This window comes from Lycorma delicatula, chromosome 3, assembly GCF_047948215.1.
Source record: "Lycorma delicatula isolate Av1 chromosome 3, ASM4794821v1, whole genome shotgun sequence".
Taxonomy (NCBI): domain Eukaryota; kingdom Metazoa; phylum Arthropoda; class Insecta; order Hemiptera; family Fulgoridae; genus Lycorma; species Lycorma delicatula.
In genome coordinates, this window is record NC_134457.1 from 62,906,200 (window position 1) to 62,928,455 (window position 22,256).

Consider the following 22,256-nt stretch of genomic DNA (forward strand, 5'->3'; position numbering starts at 1 on the left):
AGGTAACAAAGCAAAACACTTTTACGTTTAAATCAAAATACTGTTATGTTTAAATCTGTAGTTGGAGGCAAGGGTTCTGAAAAGTAAAAAAAAAAATAAATATTTTCACAGACAATTTGTCGCAAGCATTACATTCGATTCATACTACCAAGCAGAATTGATTTGATTTGCTGCAAACTTCATTTTATTATTATTCTAAGTCATTATTTTGAAGTCTTATTCTTACTTTGCAGGTAGATATAAATTGCCTATCTCACGCATAGAGCACCACATTACCTATCACATCTGTGCCATGAGAACATTATCTGCTGGATAAAGATCCCACTCTCAATAACAACAAACATCCCAAAACAGGCTTATTAAGGAATATAGTTTCCTTAAAATTGGATTTAAAAGTATTTTAAATATTCCATAAAACAGAATGAAAATAGTATAGAGGTTACCTTCAATACAATTTTATTAATTAGTATGCCAAGCTTTCAAAAAGGCAAGTGATATGTTCTACCAGTAATATTTTCGCTTTTATTAACCACATAGGCTGACTATGCAGTAAGTATTCTTACTCTCAGAGTAAACAACTCCTATTTATACCTCAGGTGCAGTTGTAAAAGACCAGTACAGAGTGTGCTACTTTTATATGGATTTGAATACTAGATCATGGACACCGGTGTTCTTTGGTAACCACCAAACTCAACCGAGTTTCAATTAACCACACATCTCAGGAATGGTTGATCTGAGACTGTACAAAACTACACTTCATTTAGATTCATACATATCATCCTCTGAAATAATACCTTATGGGGTTCTGTAGGCTAAACAGAAAAAAGAGAGAGTACAGAGTCTTCTGGAAAGGTAATTTTTATTTTGTTTTATATAACTTTTTGAGACATAATTCAGTGTCTGACAGCTTACACTGTCAATTTAGAATTGTACACGTTAGTATACAACTGTTTACACTAATAGAATTCTGTACTTTAATGAGAAGTAGTGCAGTCATTTTATAGTTATGAACATTGTTAAATTTAATACTCTTTCGTCAGAGTTGCTTTTTTTGTCATTAAGATATAAAGAATTGAGTAAAACAAATTGAAACTAGTAGTATTTACTAACAAAATTAAAAAAAAAAGATTTACAAATTAAAATTTTCTTAGACTTCTCAATCTATTATTCTTTTTCATTCCCATTTTCCTAAGTTTCCTCCAGTACTGAAGTGTTTCTGGATCTAATTCTTCTAGAGTTTTTGGTTTTCCTGAAAATAAACAAATATTATTTAATTTCTAACAAATTTTAAATGCTTCAAAATGTATATTATGGTAATTTAGTTTATGCATAAAAAATTAATTAAATCAAAATATGAACATTACATTCTTCAATAAACTAAAAAGTAACACAGATTTTAGTACAACTGATAGTTTAACACCCTTGAGTTTATTTATTTAATCACTTGAATTATAAGAGCTTACAATTTTATAATATGGACAACTGACAATACCGGCATTATTAATAATGAGTCATTTCAATTTAACCTACGTTAAACCAATGATTAAGATATGCTAGAAACAAACCTATTGCGTACTAAGTTGTAAAACTATAACTACTTTACACAAAAATACAAATTTCAATAGTTCCATAGCTGCATATATGTTTTTATGATACACTACAATTAGTTTCTTTTGTAAAAATTATTTTTAGTATACCTGAAGAACCAAATTAAAAAAACATATCAGCCTTAAATTATTTTAACACTGTTGGATACAATAATTACTTTTGGAGATAATTTGAAAAAAAGGATTTTTTCCCCAAAACTAGTGCCAACATTGATTACATCATGGATGCTGAGAGTAAAAATATCTATGCAAATTTCCAATGCCTTACTACTTCCTATCTTTTTATTTCCTATTTTTAGTGAACTGCAGCAGCTAAAATCCATTTTAGGATTAAATGATTAATATGATATCATCTAATCTAAAAATCTCATAATTAGCAAACAATTGAGTACCAAGGCCTGTTATTTTGAAGAACTCAGTAGTCATTATAAAGTATGGCTTTGATTCAAAGTTTGTCTGTGATTCAAAGGTTTAATATTTTAGACATGTTGAAGATTTTTTTATGCATATTACAAATAAAGAGCAACTAAACAATCGCTGAAATAAATTGGAAAAACAAGATTATAAAAAAAAAAATTTTTATTAAACTTTTACTCAAAATCTAAACCTAGATGGCCCAATTTCAAAGAAACAATCAGCAGACAGTAAAAGTATACTTGTGAAAAAAATAAGATATAAAATGGTAAATAAATCTTTATTCTATCAATATAAAATACATTATAAGATAAAAAATAAATGTGTTTAAAGTCCACATTAACTATTTAAATATGAACACATGAAATAATGTTAAGTATAAAAAATTAATACAAAAAAAAATTGTACGAAAAATTACTTCAAGCACATATTATGTAACACATTTAACGGAATCCAACTTGGAATCATTTTGTTATTTATGTAAGTTAAAATATTTTCCAAAAACTGAAAAATGGCTGTTAGTAAACAATCTTTTCCTAATATCACAATGAAAGTTTGTTAATGTGGGATGCTTTACAAGAAATATTCAAAGTTAATTTTTCATAATTTTTTTAAATACTTTAGAATATATGGATAATAACAAATCTGGCCCAAAATTTTGTAAATTAAGAGCCAAACCTTTCTTAAGGAGGGGAATAACAATAAAAATTTTAAGGCTGCTAGAGAATACCACTAACATTGCTGAAATATTTTTTAATTCAATTTATGAGGGGGTGATCATAAAACTTCTTTTAAAATGCTAGCACTGGTATTGATGGTATTTCAATACCCATGGAATATTTACTCTACATTTGAAATACAGTTTTAACTTCCTGGATACAAAAGGAAACAAAAATATTGATTCTTCAACAAAATTATTCAAGGTGAATGGCTTTCATTGAAATGGATCAATACTACTGTTTATTATTTATTTCAAGGCAACAACAGGCTGAAATAAATAATACTTGTTTGAAATAGGAAAAGAAATTATTAAATTCCTCGGCTACCCGATTAGGGGATGAGATGATGGAAAGTTGAGTCCTTTTGAATTTTTCGTGAAGTTACCTGACCGTTTTATTCCCAAATCCGCTTTCATATTTGATAACTACCCACATGGTTTTAGATTTATTGTTTAAATATTAAATTTTATAATGTAATCTAGATTTTACATTTCCTTTAGTAATCCATGGATTTTTCTTTTTTAACTCAGATAATAAATTACCATAATATAATCTAGATTTTACACTTCCTTTAGTAAACATGGATTTACTAACCTAATTCTGTAGAACGTAAACATAATTCCCCCAAAACTTAATGTTTTTGGTGCAATTTATAAAAGGTATACTGATAGTTTTTCTTATCGGAAAATACCATGACAGGTATTTCATACTTCGATACGATGCAGTTGTGGTTGTTTCCTCAATTGAAAGACAACTCCAATAACTTTGTATTCCAACATGACAGGGCTCTGCGTAGCTGGCATGCTGACGTACGAGGCTTCCTGAACAAAGAACTCCTACACCGCTGGATTGGGCAATGTGCAGATGTGATTTCGTGCTCTTAAAATGATCTCTTGATCTCACAGTTCGTCATTTTTTTCCTTTATGATTATGATAAAAGATTGTGTTTACATGCCACCACACCCAGTAACTTTGATTGAGCTACTTTTTTAAATACAGATTTTTAAAATCTGATGAATCATTTGTAATCATCCTGCATATATATAACTTTATAGATTATCATTCCAGTTGGCACTGAACAATGAGTTATGTTGTTCAAGTTTTGTGGTTCGGGGAATTATGGTTTCTAAATTTTTGGTCTTTATTAATTTTTTGTTTTTGCTTGACGTAATTTTTTAATTTTGTACAGACTGATAATGTGAGATTCTGTGAAAATCAACTTTTGGTATTAGTTTTCTAGGTTTTCTTAATGTATTTGGTGGTTATTTTTTTGTTATTTGATATATATATATATATATAAAATTTTGTTTTCCGATATATTATATGCATTTTATAACAGAAATTACAAGGTTTAATACAATTACCCTTTTCAGCAAATTAAATGAAATAAACACCACTCACCAGTGATATTCATGTCTTTAGGTATAGTATCATTTTTATAACAAAAAAAAAATCTTATTTAGGCCCAAATTCACATATTTATCAATGTGACTTAGGCTTTTTATTTTATACTTATTTTTAAACATAGATTATGTAGGACTTTTTCTTTCGTATTAACATTTTTCTGGTCTTGTAAACAGAATCATTATTATTGTATTTTGTAAGTTTCTTACACACAATGGACAGATTACTAAAAGATTACACAACTATAAAAACAAACAGGAATTAATAAAAATTATAAAATAGTTCACAGTATATCATACCTATGTGGAGATTCCACAGCCAATCTGGATACTCATTATCAGGTTTCAATTCAATATCTTTGCCTTCCTTTAGTAAATTACTACCACATACAAATTTTGCAATTTTATGTGTATCTGTTTCAACTGGCAAAACTATCTTTTCCAACACAGGACCACCAGCTTTTACTTTCTTACTTTTACCAAGTGGTGCTATACTTGGTGCTACAAAACAGTGAAAATTGAAAAATTATTAGATATAAAATAAATATACATGGATAATCTACAATTTAAAAATTTGATTTATCCAATACGGAAAAAATATCTAGACATGTAGGTCAGTGCGACTAGGTTATGTGTAACACATGAAAAAAAATTTCATACTTAAAGAACAAAAAGATTAAGATTGACACATTTCCTATGTAAGTGTTCACTTTCATATAACAAATTTCAATAAAACACGTATCTGTTATAAGCATACCACAGGATCATTATAAAACAACACACCCCCAGAATAAGCTCCTTAAGAACATAATAATAAATATAACATTCAACCAGACCTACCACCAGGTTCTAGCATACTACCTGAAATAATTTCACATTTTTAGATAACTAAAATCCTATGCAATAGAAATTAAATTTTCCTCTAATGTAAATAACAAATAATCATTCAGAACAATAAATACTTTCAGGAATGATGGTTACTGTAAACACTAGACACAATTGTTATAAAACTAAAATAAACTAAAAATTAATTGTAGTGGCTGCACTTGGACAAGTTACACATAAATTACAATGAGAAAAACTTGTCAGGAATGGTATAAAATAAGATGCCATAACCTTTAAAAGGAAATGAACCAGAGACCAATTGATCTAGAAGTTAGTAATCATTCACTACACCAAATGACCAGCCCTGGATAAAAAGTACAAATGTAGACATAAAATGCATGCAACATAATCAATGTTTGAAAATCACTTCATAAAAACAGGATATATATATTTTTTACAAATTGCACATAAAAGCCACAAACTCAAATATCTAAATAATATGACATTTTTAAATATTTTTTTTTTTTAATGACCAAACAACACACATCAAATACACTATTTGAGCACATATTAAAGGCCTATGTAACCACTTTCTGACAGACAGCGTTTTTAAAACGCCACCAACATATCTGCTTGTAATTAAATCGCATAGATTTAAAATGCTTCCAGAAATACTACTTCTACATAATTTGAAAGGGTCACTAAAAGCTATTAAAACTGTAAAGAGAAAGATTTATTTTTTGTATTTCAGATTTATTACACAAGTTGCCAAATCATTTATTTACTTTACAATTAATTACTTCATAACAATTACAACGAAATCGTTAAATGAACTATTAACATACAAAACATCATAATTATCTTCAAACTCTTCTTGGAATCACGTGTTACGGTTTACAAGCACAAATATTCCACACATTTTACAATCCATATCTCGTAAAGTTATACGTACGGAATAGATAAACGTTTTAGAAAATGTTATTTACGATTAAGATATATTGATACTAATACATTTTATATTAACTTACTAGCATACTTATTGATGTGAATAAGATTAAGGTTATGAACAGGAATACACACAATTCTGTTCACAATCGGTCTTATTATTTTCAACAAACCAGACATGGTGAAAGTCTATTGCAATTGTTTTATCAGTAAAAACAATCTATGCATCCTTATATAAGTAACATTAAATAGGCACAAAAAGTCATCTATAACTTTACGAAAGAATAATCATTAAAACTAACACTTTAATCTACTGATGTTAAACACAACAATTCATTCCGATGAGTAGGATCCTCCCCTCCCTCAATTTTTTTTCTACAATTTCTTAATTTTCTAAACAGCCAAATGGAGGACATTCTTAGCCTATGCGGTAGAGCAAATAGGAATTGTCGGGGTTATAAGTAGAGTAGCTATGTGGTTAGTGTTTATTATATCGAAGATTTTTATATTTTACTACATATGTAATGGGATTAACCAAATAGCAAAAATATTATGGTTACCATTGTCATGATTGTTAATTTCAGTTATCGTATAATACATTTCTAAGTAGTCCAAATAATATAAACAATACTGTATTAAGCAGATATCAAAAAAATTCCCCACCGAATTTTTAAACAGTACTTTAATTCATTCTTTTGGGTGAATATATTAACTTTTTGTATTGTTTTTGGAAAGGAATGCTTTAAAATTTCAAGAATTACATTACTAATTTACAAATTATGCTGTAATTATAGATAATGCATAAATTGTATCATACATTTTGGAAGCATTTTTAAATATTTAAATCAAGTAACTTTTTATGTTTTTGTTAATGCATTACAATTTAATTTAGTCTATTCTACAATGACAATCAATGTTGCTAAATAAAAAATAAATCACCTTGAAGAAATTTGTAAACTATATATGTACTGAAACATTATTTTTCTTAAGAATTCAGCCAAATGAGCTTTGTTATAACAATAATAAATCCTCTGGATGATTCTTATAACTCACTTCCTTTAAATTAAACCCTTCACTTTGAGAAGATCGGCAAATCAGTGTACCACAGAGAGCTGATTCTGTTGTTTACCTTATTCCTGATAAGCTCGCCTTATTCTAGCAACACACTAAAGCTTCCCATAGTGTATTACTTAATGAGTACATAGATTCCAGACTTCTAGAGATGAGAATGGCTGAACCCTGCCCAGTTTGACGAGAGTGGCTGCTCACTGATCAGATAGCCATCTGGACTGTCTACGTGAGTCTTGTAAGAAGTGTCAATGGAATTCCAGTTGAATGGTACCACATTTAATGGTGAGGCTAATACTTCTGAAAACACTGCTACTAATAGAATGTACAATGTCTTTGAGGAGAACAGTATCAAATTCATTACAATGGATGCCACAGGAAGACTCCATATTCTGAAACTGCTGCACAATGGTGGATCTAAACAATTAATCTGTCATATTAATGAATTAATGTCGACTATAACACAGATCATATTATCTATCAATGAACTGCATAACTTAGTTTATGTAAGGGCTATCATGGTTACAGCTGGAAATGACCAGCAAATCAATGGATCTGTGGTGAGAGTGGGAGGTACTGTTACCAGGTTGGAAGAAGCATTTATGTGGGAAAGTCAAGAAACTGAGAAAGGAAATAGTTCAATTAACAGTCTTCTTGAAAACTGATATCCTACCAAACATAAATTCAATTAGACAAAAACATATTTCAATCAGACAGAGGCAAGGAGAAAAAACTAGAACTGAAATTTTGGTTTTATAAAACAGCATATAACAGTAATGTCTTGTAGAATAAGGTGCTACAAGCAAAGTACCTTGAATTATTGGAGAACCTGTAATCGGATTCTTCTTTACATTGCAGTTGGGCAAACTGGATCTAAGAGGAGAATTAATTATATCCCAGTTATGTTCGATCATGTGACCACTTCTTCTGAAGTAAGTTGTGTTTTCCAGACCCATTATTTGCTGGGTATTAACAATGTGCAGAACATTTGGTACAAACATTTTTCATTTGCTTTCAGATATGTTTGCATGCAAGTTGAATGCAAGAGTTTTTAATGAGTGGGATGACCTGTTTAATCCTAATGAATGACTCTGTATAACATGATTCATCTAAGGACAACTATTTATAAAATATTAACGTTCATTCTGTGTGCCAGCAAACATCTTGAAAGAAACCAGATGATAGTAGAGGAGTAAAAGGGCTTACATAATAGAAAAGGATACAAGAAGCAATTAATTATTGATAGCATAATTTCTGGTGTGGCAATAAAGAGAGAAATTGCCACGTATATTGCATATGTTGACTGTAGGATGGCTTTTAACTTACTGCTAAAATCCTGACTTAAAAGTGCTAGAGCTGTACAAATTCATTCTTTTGCATTGAGTTTTTGGGCAAGATAATGAAAAAGTGGTAAACCTGTCTTCGGCTATGTTCCAGAATAAGGCTCCAACTAGCATTACTGTTGTGAACATCCACCAGGAGATTTTTCAAGGTGATGGTTTAAGCTCTCTTTGGCTTAGCCTGGCATTGAACCCCTTATCTGCCCTCTTAAAAATCTGTTGTAAGAGTTTCCAGTTAGACCAGAATGGTTTCAGTCATCTTATGTATATAATGATATGTTTTTTCTAGCTTGATGGAGGTATGAGGCGGCTTATTTAACTAGTCGTTGGAGATAAATGCCTAACACAGTGAATGCCATAAGCACAAAGATTATACAATTTGCCACAACATGGTTATACTTGATTCACTTTGAGCTACCCTGTTGTAAACAAACCACATGGCACTGTAATAGACTGTCTCAAAAATTAAATGTACAAATTATATGTTTTGATGTTTTATGTTTGACATTTTCATTTGGTGCTGACTCAATCAAGATATTTACGAATTAATTACATGCCAGCTATATTTAAAGTTATAACACTGTTGACAAAAACACAATAGACTATAAAGTATTGTATAAATACTGATGAGAACTAACAAATTGAGTCACCCAGTACATTACTACACTAACACAATTGCACTCGCTGAAGTAAAATCTCACTACTAGAACAACTTTTATGCTGAACACAGTATAAAATAATGCACCCATGTGTATCTCAACACATTCTTCAAATAGATATTTGAAGAATTTGTTGTACTCTTTTGATCTACCTCTCTATCTATCTCTCTATGATCTATCTCTTCTTGAAAATGCTAGGTACTGAATTTATTATGACCCATAGTTTTCCATATTTCCACACATAAGTCACGGAGCACAGTCAACCTGGCATTGTGGTGACAGACAAAAAGAATAAGACACTTGGTTTATAGATGTTTCTACTTCACTTCAAAATAAATTGAAGAAGTTTGCAGATCAAGTAAAGCAGGTCTGGAATTAGAAAGAGGTACACATTGTTCCTATTTTACTGTATGTGATTTTACCCATTACATAATGTATTGAAGTCTCTTAATGCTCCATATACTTTATTCTGACCAACACAAAAGGCATCCTCTTGGTTACCTGCAGATTATTGAGGAAATGGATAACATCTGATCATGGTAGTTCTGATGGATAAGCAATGGGAAGATGATGTAAAATGGGAAGAATGATGTTCTTAGAAAGTAAGATCATTTTTTGTTTTTCTTATAGGCAACTAATTTATTATTTCAAATTTTTATGAAACTATATTATACATGTAACAGAATAATTTAAGCCTTGATAGTGCTGGCTAAAATGTAAAATTTTCCCGGTGATAAGCAAGTAATAATAATTTTATTAAATGTATATATTATTATGTAATCATAATATTATTACTATTAATAGTTTCACGTATTAATATATGAAAATATATATCGACCTTCCAGCTGAAAATTGTTAATTGGAGGGGCATGCAAATATTCAGTAACAAGTGTGCATACTCAGACCAGCACTTTAGCAGTTCAACTGTTCTGTACATAGTCAAACAGCTTTGCTGTAGTTTGCATGGCCAAGTGGAATGCTAGCATCATATGTCTTGCTTGTAACTCACTTCAATTAACTGGGCATGTATTTACATTATCTTGTACCTTAATACCGTAAGAATCTATTTGCAGTACATCAGTTATTAATGCGCAATTTATTATTGTTTCGTGAAAAATAATTTAAACTTCTCAGAGTAAAAAAAGGAAATTACATTGGGTGATTTTAATCATTGAATAGTTACCAAAATTATGATGATGAAGGTTGATTTTAATTTTTTAAATGCATTATTTTTTCTGATGAGACACATCTGTGTTAAATGGCACAGTAAATTTGGAGAACAATAATCATTGGTCTCTTTTATTAGGATCTAGGGCATGCTTCTACAAATATTTTAATGAGGGAATCAGAAGAAATACATAAGTGGAAAAATATCAGACCCATCTTATCTAGATCTGGTGAGCCTATAATGAAAATCTCCATTGGGTGATGGAATGTCATACAAGTATACATTTGTTTAAAAAAAAAAAAATATTTGATTTGGATTGGTAATTCTAAAATAGTTGGGCTTTATCTAATAACAGGAAATTTTATATTCAAATTACCTAGGAATGTTGCAAATTCAAGGTTTGCTAGAAAAACCTTTTGTTTATTGAAAACAAAATCATATGTTTTCAATATGATTTTGAAAACATATGGATAACAATGATGGCATAACTGGTCTTTATAGCCAAGAAATGTAAAAATTTGTGAATGAGGTGTTTCTCCAAAAGAGGGTTGAAAGACTTGTAATAGAAGAATCAGCTTATAGATATGTCACCTGTAAATTATTTGTTATAATTTCATAAAAGCAAGATTTATTCAACAAAACTAGGAAATATAAATGATTTGTGAGAGAGGTATTCAATAAGTGAAGAAGCATAATTGCTCTTCATTGCTAGAGATAATATGGAGAAAAACATATCTACAAATGGATTCTATCATGACATGCATAGTCACATAAAATTTTCCATAATTGCACAAACCTACATTTCTCCCAAATCAGAAATTTATCAATATTTATCAGTGGCCTACACATTCATTTTAACACAGATGTAAGATATCTTATTTTGAACATAATGAAATATACAAACATACTAAATGAACAGATACAGTTTTACTCTAATACAGGTTTTAACTTTCTTACCAAAACAAAGAAAGAAAAAATAGTATAGTAGATCCAGTCTCTAAAAATGGATACAAAAATCATTCACTGAAAGTGTTATAACATAAATTTTTAAGTGTTTTTAAAGATAAATTTAGTTTTGTTTGTCTTAAAAACTTTAGTTTTGAACCATAGTTGAAATTTTGAAAACTGCTTTCGCTTAAGAATTTTGAATTGACTCTTTCATCATGTAACTGTATAAAATCAGTTGAAATTCTTTTTTTTACTTACCATTTATATTTTATTTATTTAAAAGTTTATGAAGGTTATCTACAAAATCATTACTTTGATTAAGATGGTGCGGAGATGATAATAATATTACCACTATTTTCTCCCTGAATTTTTATAACAGCAACTTCAAACCTTACTTTAATAGTTGAAGTCTTCATAATTTATAAGTTTAAAATCAATTATTTCTTTGATGCTGATTATATCATCAAATTAAATATTCTACATTATCAGATGGTCATATAGTCACTAATATATATATCACTGACTAATACATATTAATCAGTTATGTAAAATTGATAGTTTTATTTATATAAAAAAAATATATATCAGTTTTTAATTCAACTTCACTTAGAATAAGGTGAAATTATAACAAAATTATATGAGAATAAGCATCTTCAGAGACTGCTACTGGAAGTTCTGCATGTGTTTGTGCTATTGACTGTGTGTTTGTTAAGGCTCTAAGGGTCTTTGTTATTGATCAAGAAAGATTTAAATTGTATTTGTCTATTTAGAATGTTACTAATGTAATTACACATTTCAGATAGTTCAAGTTTTCAACTTTTAAGGGTTGTGCATGAGATTTTAATTATATAAATGATAATTGTATTAATACTAGATATTCATGTGTGGTTTAATGAGGTGGTTTTTAGAAAGTCGATTCAATAAGAAAGGAAGATGATTTATGTAATTTATTTTATTTGTTTAGCATCCTTCCATATTTAAATTACCATTACTTGTTTAATTATTTTAAAAATTATTAATATGAACTAACATCCAGTTCTGTTTTTTTTTATTTTATAATTAATAGTGACACTGCTCTGATTAAGATTCTAGTACCATTTCTTTTGATACATGCAAACAAATGCTACGTCAGCTAGTTTATTTACGTTTGGAATAGCATACATACCCATTCCTGACGTGATGTGTCTAATATAATGCATAACCAATCGTTATGTCAGTGATGATGCATGTACGAATCAGAATAATATATTTATTTACTTGTTATTTGTACCTTTGTGAAAAATGATCCCTATTCCAATATAGAATTTACATCAGCTACAACTCAAATTTTACTTGGTTTAAAGCTGAGTATTAAGTGACTCATCATTATGTACTAGTACTTAGTCTCTAGGGGATAAAAAAATTTTTAAAGAAGGTCATTTCTTGTAGGCTGGAGAAGAGGCTTGTAAGCGTTAGCGTTATACTGTGATTGTGGGAAGTTTTATCTGATTTGACAGAAGTAGATAATTTTTGTTACAAAATTACTAACGCGATTTTTATCATGAACCAATATTGTTCTCATATTTTAAATGCTTGAAATGAAATCCATTCCTGACAGTCTTAAACGTAATAATAATTATAATAATCTTGCTAATGATTACCCAGGGGTAGCAAGACAAATTTAAAAATTTTACATTTAGCGAAAATGCAGTACACGTTGCCTGTGTCGATGGGGGGGAGAACTCCCCTTCAATTGAATGTTTCTTGTGTGAGATGACTGTAATCTCATCCAATCATATGTTCATCAGTGCTGCTAACATAAACAAACAACGAAAGTTATGATCAATATTCAGGAAAGCAGTACAGTTACTCAATTGACATTTTATGACTACTGTGGATAGTATAAAAATTTTGTAAAAGTTACTGTTATTTTATGAGTATAAGAATCTGTACAGTATTTGTTCATAGCTTAGCAACCGTAAGCTAGGTTGTGATAAACAGGCCAAACATTTAATTGTTTGGTGGTCGTTTAGGACTTGTATAAATGATGTTAGAATCATGAGTGAAAGTACATTATCAAATCATATTAAAATGTTATTAAAAGTACACAGAGAATTTCATAACGGAACTTAGCCAATGCCAATTAGTAGTGCAGGACCGTACGTAAGTAAAATATTGATGACTATCGCGGGAAAATTGAGAAAGAGTTGTAGTTATGGCGTCTTCTAATTTTAGTCTTTTGCCTTCTAACCATATAAATGCATATTAAGATTTATTTTAAATATTTTGTCAGTGAAAATGCCTGCGTAGAAAAGATTTTTCTATTGGATTATAGGATTAAAGTAAATAAAACTACTCTGGCAAGTCAAGAAGATTTGACGGTTGAGACAAATTATTTTGCTTACAACTAGTTACTTTGTGTTTATTTGGTATTTATGCTTTTTGACAGTGTATTATTTATTTTTTTGGTAACTTTTTATTGAATATAGTTTCATTATGACTACGTGTATTCTGACAACGTACGAATTTGATTTTAGCTGTTTAACATTTAAAATTTTTATAATCTTTTTCAATCCTGAGTCAGTGTCGCTCTTTAAACTATTATTTTTATAGGATTTTTTCGAGTATTATTTATTTTTAATAAAGTAATTTCATTAATAAAGCCAACAACATTTTGAAGCAAAGAAAATAAGCAAACCCAACAACATTGAAGCAGTAATTTTCTTAATTTTGTGATTTGATTCTCATCAATCTTTTTTCGTGGTTTTCTTGATCCTTTTTCAGGTAAACACTAGCATTTCTTTTCTGTTATTTGTGAAATTGCACACCTACATACCATTACTGATGTGAACTCTGTAAGAGTCTGAGTAAAATATTAACTGATTAACTTTCATTGAAGTCGATCATCTGCTACACTTGGATAATTTGATTACAAGTTTTAAATGATCTGATTTGAACTGGAACAGTAACCAATAGCTGTATGAAAATTGTGCGATTTATTTGATCAAATTCATCCCTCTCATTTTTTTTGTTTATTTGTTGAGATTATTGTCTTTGATATATATTTGTCTGCTGACAATTGTGAAGACTGATTTATAAAAATATAATTTCAGATCTTTCGAGTACTATTAAGCATTTTAATTAATTGGTACTGTTGAAGGTGGTGTTATAAATTAAACCAAAGTAATTGTTAGGAAAACCCAATGAAGTAGTAAATTTCATCTTTGTAATATTTGTTTATTAAATATGTGACTATGGTGAATTTAGTATGTTTTAAAATTTTCATATTGGTTAAGAGGTTTGAATTTGTTGCTTTTATATGCCTCATATATACAATTTTGATATAGTTAATATCATTTATGTGTATTCTGTTTACATGGATATTGTAACTAAAGGCTGATTCTGTAACATGTAATACAGAAGTATATGACTGTATGTTCTTTGTATCTACTTGAATGTGCATCACACTTGCCTCTTGTAATATGTCATGAGTTTTTTTAGAAACTATCCTTAAATTATCTTCACTGATGAATATGAATGCAAAAAGTAGCGTCTTCCCAGACCTTTTCTTTCTTTTTCCTGTTTAGCCTCCGGTAACTGCCGTTTAGATAATTCTTCAGAGGATGATATGTATGAGTGTAAATAAAGTGTAGTCTTGTACATTCTCAGTTCTACCATTCCTGAGATGTGTGGTTAATTGAAACCCAACCACCAAAGAACACCGGTATCCACGATCTAGTATTCAAATCCGTGTAAAAATAACTGGCTTTACTAGGACTTGAACGCTGTAACTGTCGACTTCCAAATCAGCTGATTTGGGAAGACACGTTAACCACTAGACCAATCCGGTGGGTTGTCTTCCCAGACCTTCCATACTTGTAGTAAACATTGAGAGTAAGTGGGAAAATTATATATATAAAAGTTGTTATACTTATCCTTGATATATTTCTAATAACAAGTATTTGTAACTTTTTCATTTTGGCATCTTGCAATGCTTACATCCAACAATACCATACACTGCAATGAAGAATTCAAATTCCCTATAAGAGGAGGAAAATATTGAAAACATATCTACTGATAAAATATATATATTATGCTAATATAGGTCAACTCTCCAATCAACATCTTTCACATAAATTATAAAAATTTTCAAGGAAAAAAACAGAAAAAAGAAAAGAATACAACTAAGCTTGTCATAATTACTAGATGATTTGGAGTATATTTTGTACACCTTTCTCTTGCCAAATTACCTCTCCTGTCCAAAATATAATTTATTATTTTTTAAAAATTATTATTCTTTATACATTTAAAAATTATAATTTTAATTATATTTGCAAATCTGGTTACTTTGTAATAAAAAAAAACAACCTATTCGCTTGCATCAAATTATCACAAGTATTTTTGTCATTGGTAATCATAATATTCTGGTGTTCAAAATTTTGCACCCTAATACAGTTTTTTTGATATTTTTATTAAATTAAGGGTTGTCTAAAAAAAATTAAAGCATTTTTTTAAAAAAATAATATACTCTGTGGAGCCTTTCAATAATATTAATTGAATAAACTTGAATTTTCTGTATACTTGTTAATGTGTTTTTAAATATACTTAATTATTTCCCAATGATTTCAAGTTATTTTATTGTTTCACTGTACCACTTTTACTTATTTTCAGTTGCCCGCATATTTTTCCACTCTGTCACCATTATTTCATACCTTTATAACACCATTATTTTATTTATATAGTCTATAACCACTATTCCGTATTATTTCTTAATTTTGTCATTCAATTCTCATCAAGCATTTTTCTTGGTTTTCTTGATTCTTCCAGGCAAAAACTGTAACATTTCTTTTCTGTCAATCATGAAATTGCACGCCTACTATTACTGATGTGAACTTTGTAAGGATCTGAATAAAATATTAACTGATCAACTTGTCATAATGAAGATGTTCAACTTTCACTGAAGTTGATCATCTGTTACAAATGGATAATTTGATTACAAGTTTTAAATGATCTGATTTGAACTGAAGATAGTAACTAATAATAGCCATATAAAAATTGTGTGATCCATTTGATCAAATTCATCTCCCTCAGTTTCTTTTTGTTTATCTGTTGAGATTATTGTCTATGATGAGATGATATATTAGCCAAGTTTAGTTACATAAGGAATAGCAAAGATAAATTGGTTTAATTTGTATTAAAAAGAAAAAATTGAAAGTGGAAGAAGTTCGAGTAGAAATATAATCTTCATTGAAAGATTTGATAGAACAATATAGATGATTCTTTAGATTTATTCTGAGCAAAGATAAACCAACTCAATAGTACAAAGTAATTAACATCACTAGTACTTGAGGAAAGAGTTCTATCAGAAATCTAACATTCTTAATGCATTTAAGTCTTTTATGATGATTGTTATAGTTGAATGAAGATTTCTGCTACAGAATTATGCATTTTTAATGGTTGTATTAAGTGTTCACAAAGCACTTCTAGATGTAATTAGTTAGCTTGATCAAATTATTTCAGAAAAATGATGCTGTATATTTCATATTACAGGATAAGAAGATTGTTTTTCATACCCATGGGAAGCTCTCACAGCATGTGGACAGCTCAATTTCCAAACAAAGTAATAAAAAATTTCTTAAAATTGCCCCTGCTTTGCCACTTCTACCTGCTGTACCAAGGCCTCCAAAATTACATCAACGTTCAAATACAACCTTAGGGTATGTAATTTCATATTTGTACTTTGTATAAATCACTTGATTGTTTCATGTGTTTATTTTAGAGGTATGCAACTGCAACAAATTTGCTTTCACAAACTGATTAGTTGCAATTACAGGTACTTTATGAAGCTTCATTTGAAATCATTGTTGTGCCATTAAAATGGTTGGCCATTATTGACAGTAAGTTAGCGTACATTAAAAGTACTATTTTGGTATTGAAAACATCACTTTCTGTCAAGTCATCTTGACAGAATGTAAGATTCTTTTATACAATTTTTCAATTTGCTATTTTTTGTTTCTAAGTTTGTTGATGATTAAGATTATGTATAACTATCATTTTTTAATGACAAACTAAATTAAATCTAGTAGTTGCATTTTAAAAAATTATTTCAGAATGCTTTCACTAGCTTTTCTGACTGATTGGTGGTCATTTTGGGCACTGGTTTGGAAGATGCACATTGAAAATATGGTTAAAAAGTGTACTGAATTTGGATTATGTCTTTTTTGGATATTATTATGCATATGTATATTAAATAATATTTTAAAATATTAGGATATGGTCTTTTTTTATGTATATGTGGAATTTTAAGGATATTGTTAATACTGGTGAACTCCTGATTTGTGAATTATGAGATGAACAAACACTAAGCCTTACGAGGTGATTGCCTTATGTGAAGGTTGGCAATGGTAAAGCTTCATTTTCTGTTGCTATGGATGTCTTGTAAGTGTTCATTATACCTGCGTCAAGTTTTGCCCTGTTTTTCCAGGATAGAACACGTGTAATTGGGGCAGTTCAGTTTATCCTTTTGAGACACCTGTGTTTGATAATTTGTTTTGTTTCTACATTTTTTTTTTTAATCTGATGACTATATTACGAGTATATCCAACTTTTTTTTAATTTCTGTGTTATTAAACCTGGATCCTGGTGCTTTAACACAGGTACTTGACCTCAGAAGAGTAAGCAAAGGGCGCACAATAGAGGAGAAGTCATCTTGTTTAGTGGATTCAATTGAGGTGGCGTGTGCCAGTCTACCATGAAGGTATTCCAGAAAGGGGCAGCTGCCAGTATACTGGCCTCTGAAATTGCAGAAAAGAGGAAGGCTTGCCACAGGGCTAGGAGACGCGTGATGAGGGCATACTTCCCTGCCCTTAGAGACATTCTTACAGATAGATATTGTGAATGCAAGAAGGATCATGTTAGATGCATCTGAGAAGCTAAGAAGAGGTCTTGGAAGAAGAAGTAGAACTGGATCCATGGGGCAGGCCTTACAACATACTGGTAAGGAGGGCCTTAAGGCCTAGAGCCTCTGTTACTCAGGATGTCCATGAGTTTTGCAATGTAATAGACAGGCTCTTTCCTGAAGGAGCTTAGGATTGATAAGAGGAGTGAATAGGAGAGCCCTCCTCCTTTCACTTTAACTGAACTTTTGGAGGCAGCAACATGATTACCTCCGGCTAAGGCACTGGGTCCGGACTGGCTGCCGAATTCAGGTGTGCCCTCAATGCTGTGGCGGCAGTGTGTGAGGTGGCTGGTAGAGCTGCAAGAAGGGAATGGCGAGGAATCTCTGCCCTTGTCACTCTATAATGCAGGCCTTGGAGGAACATGAAGTGCCTTTGTATTTGCAACAAATAGTTCGTTCCTACTTATCAGGGTGCAGGCTTGAGTGTTGGGTATCAGGAGGAACAGTTCTGTGGAACCTTCTTAGAGGAGTACTTGGACCTATTCTCTGAAACTTGAGTTATGATGGTATTTTTTGAGTTGCCCTTCCACAGGACGTAACGATATTTGGTTATGCTGATGACCTCGCTTTGGTTGTCAAGGCGAATACAAAGAAAGAGGTCATTGACAAAATAAGAGAAGCATATACAATAATTAAGGATCAGATGGCAGGGGTGGGACTTAGACTAGCTCCTGATAATACGGAGGTGGTAGCGACTTCTGCGGCTAAGAAGTGACCGATCCTCAAACTAACATTAAAGAATAGGAGAATAGTGTCAAGGCCAGCAATAAATCACTTTGGCATGTGGGTAGATACCAGGTTAAGATTTAGCACACAAGCAGCAGATGCAGCTAATAAAGCCAAGGGGACTGCGACATTAATTGCTGGCCTCCTACCTAATACCGGTGTACCAACTATATGTTGGAGGAGATTATTAGTGACATATGTTACAATGCTGTATGGGGCAGAGCTTTGGACTGATGTAACGAGATTTGCAAAATATCATGGAAGACTAGAGTCAGTTCATAGACGATATTGTCTGCGAATCACAGCACTGTACAGAACAGTCTCTAAGGAGGCAGCTGAAGTCCTGGCGAGTGCAATGTTGATAGATTTGGTTATTTTGCTGAAGAGGCTCTGAGAGCAGGGACCTTTGCCATCAAGAGACAAAAGCGCATAACATCCCAGACAGTAGAATAATTAACTAAGACTTAGCAAGAACAGTGGGACCAAGCCACTAAAGGTCGGTGGACCCATCGTCTTATAAGTGACATTGAGAGTTGGTGTAGGCGAACCCATAGCTCGCTGGGTTACAGTTTAACACACTTCCTGGCAGTTTCAGGGTATATCTGTATAAATATGGCCTGAACGACATGGATCGTTGCCCTGACTGCGATGAGGAAGAGACTCCTGACCACATGCATTTCTCGTGCCTGCACTTTGATGAAGAGTACAGGGAGATGTTAAATATGTTAGGTTTGGAAGATATGTTCTGTCCAGAGGACACATAATGCATAATGCTAAAAGGATTTAAAGAATGGAAAGCAGTTGAGAACTATGTTAAGAAGGTGATGGATAAGCTAAGTATTTATGAAGAGTTCCACCAGGAAATGAGACGTCAGAGGATGCTGGGGCAGATAGGTCCGCGGCTGAGTGCTTAAGGGGTCGCGTCTGCACATTGAGGCAGTGGGCATTCTACATTTCGGTGCCTGATGGCATTATACTCTCCTTTACTAGACATAATGCACTCCATGAGCGGTCCCAAGAAGGGGAGAGGAAAGAAGGTATTGTCTTAATTCATGGTGTGATCTTCAGGTAATATAGTTGTCATAAGTTGGTGGATAATACTTATAATATTACTCTATGGCTAGTTTATGCAAGGTTGTGAAAAGTTTTAACTTAATCCATGAAAAAACATGATTAAAATTTTCTTCTTGTATTCAAGTTAAAATTGTTATGTTGTCCATTACACCTTGTTCTTATTCCTGGGTTTTTTCCAGATTCTGTTTTCATTTTATAATTTCCTATTGTTTTTAAATTTGAAACCATTTTTTTCTGTGGTCTTTCTATTAACAGTTTATTTTGTGATCTGTTTTGTTCTAACTCCTGTTCCTTTGCAGTGTTACCAAGTTTTTGATATATGCTGAGCTTTTCTTAACAGTTTCATTAAAATATTATATCAATAATTATTTAATCAGATTTTGTTAATCTGGCTCAAGTTTTTCAATGGAGACTACTAATTGCATATTATATTTCTTCAGTGAATAGTTTTGGTGATAGTGTATCAACTTGTCACACTACCTTCTTTATGTGAAATTTATCATTATCTTATATTCTAAGGAGATAGATGAGCCTTTATTTTGCTTGTATAACATTTATATAGTATAATTTATTTTATTTTAATCATTTTAAACTTAAATTACAGATTGTATGGACTATTTGAATTACTTATTTGTACGATTTCTTTTTCTTTTTTTTCATGTAATGTAGATTTGTATTAGTAGATAGTACGTTTATGATATTCTCATTTTATGATTGAGGTGGTAGTTCTCATTTTTTTTCTTAGAGGTGGAAGTGTTGGTGTGCTAGATGTTGATGGTGGTTCTTACGGAACTGTTTTTCTTCAGACTAATAATGATGGTAAAGTACAGGCTAGTCGCACTCAGAAAGAAAGGGATAGAAATCCAGACAGGATCAGTCTTGACAGGTGATTTTTATTTAAATAATAATTTTTTTAAGGCCAAAATTTTTTTAGTGTTCTTTTGAGAGTAATGTTTAGTAATCTTTTGAAAGTAATGTTTTGTGTTTGTTTAATATCGAAATAATAGTAAGGCAGAATATACAAATGCAAAAACTTAATTAAGAAGTAAAAAAATCAAGTTTGATTTTACTTCTTTACTTAGATTATTGATAAAAGTTTAAAAATGGTTGAAAAGTTTTTGAATTTTTTCCTAGATAAACTTTCATATTGTTTTGAATGGAAAATTTGAATCTTTTAATGGCTTTCATGTAAATTAGTGAGCCTGGAGAAATTTTTTGTTTGAAAAGAGAAAATTTGCAATCTTATTCACATACCATCTTGTTGATGGTATTGGCTGATATATGTTTAATTTTACAATTATTTTAATTTCTTAAAAACCACTGCAGTGAATCAGTGTTCTACTGCTTACAATGTACAGTTGTATAGAACTAACCTAAGTACATTTAAAAAAAATTAACAGCAATATACATACAGATTCTATGAATAAAATTATTATCCAGATTGTCTGTGTTATTTTTTAATCATTTTGAATATATAAAGTGCTTAGAAATACTGTTCTAAATGTTTTTTCGGTTTTCTTCTTTTTTCTTTTTTTTGTAGGTATATCAGATATTGCTTTTGGTATGTGAGGGCAAAAATCTACAGCAACAATCTGTTGGATCCCAAGTAGTTAAAGGTTTAAATGGAAAAGGTGGAATGTTGTATATCTCATGAAAAATCATCATTAAAAAAACCTTACATCTAAACATTTTTTTGTTGAATTGTTTATAATATTATTGTTTATGTTTTAGGCGTGGGCTAACAACAGTACCAATTCTCATTGGAGAAAATAAAGTTCGTCTTTTATCATTACAGCACAATTTGATAACTCGTTTAGAAAATTTACACAATACAGGACTCAGTAGACTTGTCTTCCTTGATATTTATGATAATCAGCTTGAAAGAATTGCTGGATTAGATGTATTACAAAATTTACGTGTTCTTCTCATGGGCAAAAACAGGTGATTTTTTTTTTATATAGTAATATTTATGTATTAGTTAATTGTATAAATATTTTATTCCAATTAAAGAAAGTTAAAAACTCATAAGAAATGTAAACATTAAATAAAAACAGGACAATAGATACATGCACAGTTATAATATGTGTGTTGATAAACACATTAAATGGGATTACATTTTGAAATTTAATATTTATTTCAAAGTACTCCTAAATTTTACATAGAAAAAAAAATGGATGCACTATCCAGTTGTGCATTACATTTTTAAAGTTTGTTGTAGGTATTTCTACAACATTAATAAATGGCAGTGTATTTAGAAGTTTAAGATCTATTTCAATAGAATTATTCTTTGACCTGGAAAGTTTAAAGATAAGGCACTTACATCTGTAGTCTGTGATTGGACACAGCACTACCTTAAGCTATTCAAATTGTTTTTTATATATATATATATATACATGTGTATATTAAAAGGGTATAAATTTATT

At 30.5% G+C, this 22,256-nt stretch overlaps 2 protein-coding genes across 2 annotated transcripts in view; one reads left to right on the top strand and one right to left on the bottom strand.

Annotated features, from left to right (window-relative positions):
* Window positions 1-840: 840 nt before the first annotated feature.
* On the bottom strand, window positions 841-6,262 carry mRpL54 (mitochondrial ribosomal protein L54). The gene is made up of 3 exons (XM_075359911.1): window positions 5,997-6,262; window positions 4,444-4,644; window positions 841-1,249 (listed from the first exon to the last, which is right to left on the bottom strand). Exons 1-3 carry the CDS (start codon window positions 6,091-6,093, stop codon window positions 1,137-1,139), a joined length of 411 nt encoding a protein of 136 aa, XP_075216026.1. The 5' UTR covers window positions 6,094-6,262; the 3' UTR covers window positions 841-1,136.
* A 6,665-nt stretch (window positions 6,263-12,927) lies between these two features.
* The window catches only part of LOC142321650 (uncharacterized), a 28,029-nt gene continuing 18,700 nt past the window's right edge, over window positions 12,928-22,256 (top strand). The window contains exons 1-4 of the mRNA XM_075359912.1: window positions 12,928-13,238; window positions 16,626-16,792; window positions 20,579-20,719; window positions 21,565-21,774. Coding sequence (XP_075216027.1) covers window positions 13,212-13,238; window positions 16,626-16,792; window positions 20,579-20,719; window positions 21,565-21,774 — 545 coding nt within the window. The 5' untranslated portion in view covers window positions 12,928-13,211. The remainder of the gene's footprint in view (window positions 13,239-16,625; window positions 16,793-20,578; window positions 20,720-21,564; window positions 21,775-22,256) is intronic.

What these genes read in the sequence shown, in the direction of transcription:
- mRpL54 (XM_075359911.1), bottom strand. Translation starts at nt 6,093, where the DNA reads ATGTCTGGTTTGTTGAAAATAATAAGACCGATTGTGAACAGAATTGTG. An exon ending in TCACATCAATAAGTATGCTA is followed by an intron (nt 4,645 to 5,996) that starts GTAAGTTAATAT and finishes ACTGTTTTGTAG; the next exon opens with CACCAAGTATAGCACCACTT. An exon ending in GCTGTGGAATCTCCACATAG is followed by an intron (nt 1,250 to 4,443) that starts GTATGATATACT and finishes GTTTATTTTCAG; the next exon opens with GAAAACCAAAAACTCTAGAA.